The following is a 9,019-nucleotide window of genomic DNA, read 5'->3' as shown; positions in this document are numbered from 1 at the left end:
TCTCTGCCATCTCTACAAGCCAAGGAGAGAGGCCTGGAACAGGTGCTTTCTTCACATGAGGCTGAAGGCAACAAACAGGCTGACTCCTTCATTTGGACCTCCAGCCTCCGGATGCAGGAGACCTTAGTTTCATTTTGTTCGAAAAAGCCAAGCTCTGGCATTTTGCACATCAGCAAAGTGTATATTTTGTAGGCAGCAAAGAGAACAGTCTTAAGTGATTCCCATGAGAATCATACAGTCAATCAAGCAAAGAAACAAAGAGCAGCCAAATAATCGTACCTGATACCCGCTCAAGGCTGAGTATCCCAGCAAGGCACTTGCTTGTTCAGCCCAGGAAAGCGGCTTGCACATCGGACCAATGGCTGTGGCTCTCCGGTGCCGGTCTCTCATTGGCTGACTCCGAGCCGAGTGGTGTTTGAGCTTCTCTGATTGGACCTCGCATCAGCCGAGCCTCATATCACGAAGGTTTGCGGTTTCAATAGCAGAAGAGTAAAGCCTGGGAAAGAGTTGCAGGAGGCGTCCTGAACAAGTCTGCGTAGTACCTTCCGTTAGAAAGTTAAGTTTCTTCCGGGTACATTCGCGTCTGTGACAGAATTTTCTCCTTGAACTTTTTGATTTAGTTATTCGTTTGCTGTGATCGGATCCAAGCCATAAGCGAATTCCATAATGTGGGTAATGGAGAAAAGAGTTCGAATGGCATATATCGGTCCTATCAATACTGTAATCCATGCGTTGATCTTTATAATTTGTTGATTAAGCTGCGATTCCTTTCGCTCAAGTTCACCTTTGCATAAACAACAGCGTTAGATCGCGACTGTGCTCTGGGTGCCCTGCTTTCCGATTCACCCACTGAAGGGAATAATCACGATCCCGCGTTCCCCATCCCCATCTTCACACACATACACAAAATTCCATTTTTCCTTTACTTTCTCGATTTGATAGGTGCCACTCAACCTTGCACCTTCAGTCTTCACTCTCCAGACCCATTATGCAGCATTTATACCGCGTTTCACTAATGCTCTTATTTCATTTCCGAGTTTACAAACGCATCTGTCCCCCCAAGCAAGATAACAAGGTGTCAGTGTGTTCGATTTCTTAGAATTATTTTTACCTGGTACCATAACTAAGGGACCAGCATGCAAAAATAACTTTGGTGATATATCTCTGCATCATATTGAAAAACACTTGGATTTTAAAGCTGCAGCCATTAGCATGATATAAATTAGGTGATTTTGTGAAGTCAGCTCTTCCCTAACTAGTCTACATTTCTTTATGTTAAAATGCATTTGGTTCTGTGAGGTGTTTTGACTTCAGAAATTTTCTCCTGTGTTGACAACAATTTACAGTTTCTACGCAAAAATGTAAGCACTAAATTTTGCAGTAGATTGTAATGACAACTTGTGCAGCAAGCTCCTTTTCTCAAATCCTTCTATATTAATTTTTAGCACTCCAGAATAATATAAGTAATGAACCACCTGAGGGGGCTTATTTACCTTAATCCCCCTATTTTTGAACTCAAGAAGAGGTCTGGATGTAATATTGGCCTCCTTCATGCTTGCAATATTTTGTGAAATCTCTCTAGTGTCCTGTCCTGCACCCTATTTTATGCTTCAGCTCTCTCCAGGTAGAAAACTTTGTATTTGGTCTCTCTGAAGAATGGGCCCAAGAAATGTTTTGAATTTCCTAGTTCATATAGCTATTGTTTCTGTATCTGGCTGAGAGAGAAATATCCTTTATAAATTTCTACATCCTAGTCAAAAGGGTTATACCTACATCTTATTTTAAATGCCCAAATAAACACTTAACTGTCATGATGAAATACTGGGCTTTAGGGCAAACTGTGGTACATTGCAGAGGACTGAAATGCCACAGTGTGTTCTCTCTCCACAGATGTTGGAAGCTAGGAATCTGTTTAAAAACAAAAGTAATAGAAAACCGGCAACTTCTTTGAAATTCAGCAATACATTTATAGAAAAACGATACCAATAAAAATCGAAAAGTAATCTTCACGGGCCATGAAGAACAAACAATGGAAAAGAAAACATATGCATCTCAACATGAATATGAACATTCAAACCACTGGAGGGCAAAGGGGACATATTTCTTCTGATGTTGCTCCTAATCCTGCTCTAAATTGATGCCAACGCTGAACACAGGATCTGCCTGGATTCATGTCCTTCAATCCCCAGGATTCAATCCAAGTAAGAAACCAAAAAGAACAGGCAAATTACCACAGTTCCTTCCACCTTAATCTCTAGGCTGATTTTTATAGAAAGGCTATGATGTGTTCAGCTCTGCTCACTGGACCACACTTTGAGCCAATGACTGTGGCTCACAGGCTGCCAGTCCCCCATTGTGTGGAACAGCGGAGCCAGGAGCTTGAGCTGCTCTCACTGGACACTCTTCAATCGATATAAAATTGCCAGTCATGAAAATGTGTGTTTTAAAATATCAAAAGTTTGTCTGCCTGGGAAGAATCGATTGGCTACCTCTGAAAGGACTTGAAAAGTAATTTCAAAAACCCGGGACTTAGAAAAGTGAAATGTGTCTGAAAACTTCCGTTTAGCAATTTCTGTACTAAACACCAGTCCCCATTTGTATAGTTCAATGTATGCTTAAACTGGGAAACTTTGAAAAAGGTAACAGGGGTAGTTGATGGCTGTATCTGCTCCTTCACTTCATCTATCTATTGCATATCACACACAAAACACTTCTGAAATTGTCCATAGTGCACTCGTGGGAGGAGAAGAAAATGGGAAATGAAAATGATACAAAGCTAATTTCAACCTTACAGAACTCTATAAATGCTGACCTACAGAAAGCACTAAACCTGAGTTCAAGGAAAAGTTGGATTTCAGTAGTTTCTCTTGCTTTTATCTCATGGTTTGCCTCAGACTCACGTTCTATACAGTTTCCTTCATCCAAATCAACGGGTACTGAAAAGTATTTTAATTCATTTATTAAAGTATAGTTGTGAGAATATTATATATTAGTTTTGGATGCACAACATAGAGATTCAACAGTTTTATAGATGACATTCTGTTTAAAATTTCTACAAAATAATGGCAATATTTCCCTGTGCTGTTCAGCATTTCCTTCTTGTGCAATTACAAGCTGCAAAATGAGCCCTTTAATATATGATGAAAACCTGAGTTCTAATGTAAATCACAGTAAATTTCAAAGGATTGAAATCCCACAGTGGGGGCTCCCTCTACCAATGTAGGAAGCTAGAAATTAAATTAAAAGGAAAGGAATTGGAAAATCACTGAGTACTTCAAAATTCAGCAACATACCTACAGAGAAATGAAAGAAAAAGAAGACAATGCACCAAGAATAAAAATAATGGATATTAAATTAAATTAATACCATCATAGGCATTAACACTGAAATCACGTGAGGTCGAGGAAGGAGGCATCTCGTTCTCTTGATGCCCAACATCCCCCTCTTATTTTGATGCCAGGACGTAGACACGTCTCACTACCAGATCAGGAGGCCTATATTTAAATCACCATGGTTAAAAGCAATTAGTTGAAGGAAAAACTCCAGGCACAGTATCACACCACCTTCCCCCTAAATTTGCAGGCTGAGTATCACAGGAAGCCTCTTAAACATTCGGTCCTGGTCTCCTCACCATACTTTGGGCCAATTGCTGTGCCCCCAAGGGGTGCGAGTCCCTCACTGGCTGCTGCTAGTGGAGACTGCAGTTGCAGCTGGTCTCATCAGATACTCCCAGCATCCGTGCAAAATTGCAGTTCAATCAAGACTTTTGCTTCAAAAGTGAAAAGTTAGCTGCAGAAAAATAGAATCAGATCATTATAAATTAGGTAGAAGAGAAATTTCCAAAGGTATGGCTCTTGAGTCACCCAGTGAGTCTAGAAAATTTGCTTTATCTCTTTTTACGGTATGTTTGGGTCCTATTATTTTATGTATTGAATGGCATTGAGATTTGAAATATGTTGAAGGAGTGTGAAAGGGCAAGTTTGATTTTTGTATCTGCTACTGTAATTTGTCTGTCCCTATTTCACACATTAAAAATCCCGGATGATACTGCTACATCCACGGGGAAGAATGACAACATAAAAAGGCAAATTAAGTTGTTAGGGAGATAACTTTGGCAGTAAAGATCCCTAAAAAGGCTGACCTAGAGATATAACTAATAGAAACGACCATTTCGGAAGGGAGGACGTGCAGTATGGTGAAGAAAGTTGCACGGGTTTCCATGGAACCCATGGCTCTACAGACGTACACTCAAGTGGAGTTGATAAGGTTCATAATGTTTCCCTCAGGGAAGAAACGCTTTAAAGATGGACAGGGTGGCACAGGTTGACAAACCAGAGTGGATGGGACTCTTCAGTGCTACTGGTCTTTTCGTGCCAAGTGAGTGGCTCTGAAAAGAGCCTTTGGCTTGTGATGCTCAGGTGGTCCTGAGGCAGCTTATTCGCACATGGTGTACCTGATGACAGCCTTGGTGCCCTCGGACATGGCGCACTCGCCAATCTCCCCGGGCAGCAGCAGGCACACCGAGGTCTGGATGTCTTCGTAGGTGATGGTGACGCGGTTTTGGGAGCGGGCCAGGCGCGCGGCCTCGCTGGCGATGCGCTCGAAGATGTCCTTAACGAACGAATCCATGACGCTCACGGCCTCCTGCGAGAGGCTCAGGCCTGTGTGCACCCGCTTCAGCACCCTGCCGAAGTAAGAGGCGAAACTGGCGAAGCTGTCTGCTGGGCGGCGGCGGCGGTGTTGGCGGCGCACGGGTGTCTCCTGCTTCGGCGTCTTCTGCTTCGGCATCTTCTGCTCTGGGCTCTTGGACTCGGCTTCTTTGCGCTCCTCAGTGTCCACGATCTCCTCCGAAGTACGGGAAGACCACGGCTCAGCTATGTTGGAGTCGCTCGCCTTCCCCACAGCTCAGAAGGAAAGGCAAAGGCAACTGCGAGGACCGGCTTATAAAGGCTGCCTTGCCTGACGTCACGGCCAATCTGCAGATCTGATTGGGTAGGATGCGGGGCAGGGAGCCGTGTCGCTAAGGCAGGCCATGTCACGTGTCCTTAGATGCCCCGCGGCTTGGCCGCACATCAACCAGTCCGAGTGGCAATCTGGTGACCTTTAAACTTTCCGTGACCCCCACCAGGTGACCTGTAAACTTTCCATGACCTCCACCAGAAAAGCTTTGCAACCCGCAAGGTCGTGTCGGAAAAGGTCATCCGTTCCCCTCAGCTGCTTTATGCCTGCCAGTTATGCGTGAGAAGTTTGCAAAGAGGTCACCCACCTCTCCTACGCGGAAGAAAACTCACTTTGATCTCTCTGAGAGGGTCTGACCTCCGCAACCCAAGCGCGTGCCGCCTCAGAACGACTGGCCCCCTGGGGGCCGTTTGACTTGCGCCCAGAAGCTGCTCTTTCGCGGCTGAGTGCGCGGCGTGGCTTGAGGAGGAGCCGTCCGACTCGGTGAGCGGAGGGCGCCTCAAAATCGTAGACACGACTGAGCAGCTCTAACCTGCAATTCTTATCAAAACCTTCAGTGAATCAGAAGAAAGAGAATGGCAAAACCGCATTCTCCACAGACGGAACCCTACAAAAGTGGGATACCTGTACAGAAATATTAAAAATATTTAGTATTTGCCAAATTTTTAATCGTTTTTTAAACATTCCCTACGTTCCCCCCAAATACCACACATAGTTGATTTGTTGAAAAAACTATGCGCTCTCAGTTGAAAGGACCTATTGTTTGTAATTCCTTAGAAACCTTTAGAGTGAGAGGAAAATAGTCAATTAAAGGGAACTTTTTAAAAAATTAAAAATATATTCCTTTCAAAAATCAGTAAGAATTCAAGCAAAACATATCTTTAACGTCTTTATAGAGAAATAAATTACAGATATTGAACCAAAGAGGACTTAGGAATAACTGAAGAACTAGAAGTCTTCAATGAGCTATGATCCTAATGCTCATGCTCCCAAGTGTCCTGCGGGACCTTCAAGAAATGAACGGTTAATTCTACCTCTAATAAGGTAGTTCCCGTCATGAAAGGAAAGGTTCTGTTTTTTATTACTAGTAACTATTATATGAAGACAAAGCCATGGAAGAAAGTTTGCAACAGGCAATTATTTGGACTGTGATGACGATGATAATATGAACCCTAACGTTTTTGGAGGACGCTGTTGTGATTACAAATTCTTAAGCAGATTGTTTTCCCTCACCCAAAATCAAGGACCTGGAGTGGAATTCTTTGGGGGTAGGGGGCATCTGCCATTTCCACTAAGAAAAGTCCTGCTTTTCATTAACGGTGCAGTCATTCCAGTAACTACATTTATTAAAGGTCTCAGTGGACTACTGATGTCTGTCACTTTTCACGCATAGCTGAGCGCTTTAATTACTATATATGAATACTTTTGTCAAGTTATTTTTCATGTTTTAAATGGAAAATTTTCTCATTTTCTTTTCCACTTATTGACCAAATTAGAAGGGCAAGTGACCCATTAAACTACTCTGCAACCTAAGAGACAACTGACCCTCATACTGGTGCCCTGGAGGTACCTCTCCATGGGTGTGTCCAGCAGGATAGGCAGACTTTTTACTTGTCGGCTCAGAACTCTCAAGCAGCAAGGCAGAAGTTATGTGTCCTCTTAAGGATTAGTTCTGTAATGGACGTAACGTCACTTCTCCCATACTCCATTGATCAAAGACATTACAGGTCTACCAGAGTCAAAAAGAGGGGAAAACAGACAGGACTTTTCCGTTGGAGAAGCGTCCAGGAACAAGCAGCCTTTGTGAAGTCAATGAAAGGCATCATACAACGCATGCTTCTCGAGATGCTGCTGGGTGCTACACACATGATATATCCGTAGCACAAAGTCCTGGTATCCTTGCACCACAGTGTTAATCCATGGAATACTTTCCCACTTTATTCTCTGCTATATGGGTGACCGCAGGCATGCAGTGAATCCCTATAATCCAGGGCAGAGTTTTCACTCTAGTGGCATGAGTTTTCTGACCATTGTAGACATTCCCTCCCACCCCCGAGTCCCTGGACATAGAGACACAGACATACAGATGGACAGAAAGGGGAATGCATCAAATGAGTAAATGTTAAAACAAACTCTACCAGAAACTGATCTCAATATCAGATTTATTTTGATTTCCACATTAATGATCTTATCTCCAAACAAGATTATATCTGAGGTACTGGGGGTTAGGACTTCAATATAAGAACTTCAGGAGGGTACACTTCAACTTACATGTAATGTGAAATCTGAACTGTGGATCGGCACATATGCTGCCTCTTCCATCATACTGATTATTCCAATTTGGAATATGGATTATTCCATATTTCCAATTAAGAGAAAAAAGATGACCTCATTCATCCTCTTTGTACTCAGACTATTCATTGTTTAATTTATTAAAAACTTTTTTTCTCATTTCTAGCTTCCTACCTCTGTGAAGAGGGAAGATAACTCTGTGATTTCAACTCTTAGAAATTGTTGATGATTTTCTTTAAACCCCTTATTAGTTCAATATTTTAAAGAATGGTCTTTGTACTTTTAAATTAACTTGTAATTTCCCCTGTGAAGAATATCACTTTGAGCCAAACATAGAGACACAGTCTGGATAATCTGCAAAATCAAAACTTTCCTTGAGCCCATCAGAAGAGGGATAGGAAACGCTAAGAGAGGCAAATCTATTTATCTTTGGCAGGACTGCACTAACTCAAGAGAAAGGGTGTGCGCAGGGCAGGGTACTCAAATTGCTTTACTAAGTAGTGCAGGCATGAAGGAAAGCAATTCCTGATCCAGGACTGTGTACAAACCTGTTTGTTTCTTGTTCTGTCCAATGTGGAAGATCTCTGATGAGCTACTGTACTTCCAGAGTTCTCCTTGGGATCATTAGAGTAAGGATTTAGGATAAATTCACTCTCCTCATGAGGGTCATTAGCTAAAATTATTCTGAAATATTAGAAAAATGTCAGTAAAGAATTTGAAAAAAAAAGATCTTCTTCCCAAGGAGACTAGGAAAAATGATCGTGAAATCAACTACAAGTAATTCCCTCTGAATAGTCCTCCAAGATTGCCATACAGATAGGGAACAAAACTTTGAGAGCCAAAGGCTCTTTGGAAATCATGCTCATTTTCAAAGATGGAACTGTGAACCAATTTGAATGCACAGCATTTCACAAGTCCTTTCATTTCCATCATGTTCATTACTGCTATTTCAAAATCCCAGTGTTTGTCCATATGACGTACACGTTTTGGCAACCTGGATCTTGCCTACGAGTCTCCTGCATATTGTTTTATGTGAGAACTTATTTTTAAGAAAATGAGTCCTTTAGGACATTTTTATAGTTTTTTTGTGTGTTTTGCACCTAAAATTTCAGAAATCGAATTAAAGTATTAGTGAAACAACATTTAAAGTGTACCATACAGACAGCGAAGACTGGGAGTGCAGGGGTGAATGACTGATATGAAATCTAGGAGAGAGAGAGGAAAATGAGTTTTGATGTGAAGACTGGAAGGTGAAGTGGGTACATTTGATCATTTACTCAGAGGGTGATTGAAGGTAAAGGGGACCTGATGCGCAATTATTCTCTAACGGTATGGTTAACAGTAAAGACTAATTGAAGCAAGGTTCAAACTTCCAATTTTAAAATAAAGAAGTCCCAGGGATCTAACATACGACATAGTGGCTATAGTTAAATACTGTATTGTATATCTGAGTGTTGCTAAGAAAGCAGTTCTTAAAAGTTCTCATGAGAGGAAAAAAAAATTTGTATCTGTGTCTGGTGGTGGATGGAAACTAGAATTATAGGGGTAATCATTTCAAACTATATATACATATATTGAATTATTATGTTGTACACTTGAAACTAATATAATGTTATGTGTCAATTATGTCTCGATAAAAAAAGACTAATTGGGAGAAACAAGCTTACTACCTCAATTACAAATTATAAGCAACAGCCCTGGAAAACAGTATTAATATAGCAAACATATCACAGTCAAATCTACTCAACATTACCTTTGTTATAGAATT

The 9,019-nt window shown here is 41.6% G+C and overlaps 1 protein-coding gene across 1 annotated transcript; it reads right to left on the bottom strand.

Annotated features, from left to right (window-relative positions):
• Positions 1-2,942: 2,942 nt before the first annotated feature.
• LOC140691814 (histone H2B type W-T-like) lies at positions 2,943-8,667 on the bottom strand. The gene is made up of 4 exons (XM_072955949.1): positions 8,663-8,667; positions 5,292-5,491; positions 4,454-4,904; positions 2,943-3,789 (listed from the first exon to the last, which is right to left on the bottom strand). The coding sequence occupies exons 1-4, from the start codon at positions 8,665-8,667 to the stop codon at positions 3,786-3,788; spliced, it is 660 nt and encodes a 219-aa protein (XP_072812050.1). The 3' UTR covers positions 2,943-3,785.
• Between the last annotated feature and the right edge of the window lie 352 nt (positions 8,668-9,019).

The sequence above is a fragment of the Vicugna pacos genome, chromosome X (genome assembly GCF_048564905.1).
Source record: "Vicugna pacos chromosome X, VicPac4, whole genome shotgun sequence".
NCBI classification, from domain to species: domain Eukaryota; kingdom Metazoa; phylum Chordata; class Mammalia; order Artiodactyla; family Camelidae; genus Vicugna; species Vicugna pacos.
The sequence above is the reverse complement of the archived record's forward strand: the minus strand, read 5'-3'. Positions and strand labels throughout refer to the sequence as shown.

Coding starts and splice junctions, on each gene's coding strand:
- LOC140691814 (XM_072955949.1), bottom strand. Junction 4,905..5,291: donor ACCCTCTCAGAGAGATCAAA/GTGAGTTTTCTT, acceptor TTTCCTTCTGAG/CTGTGGGGAAGGCGAGCGAC.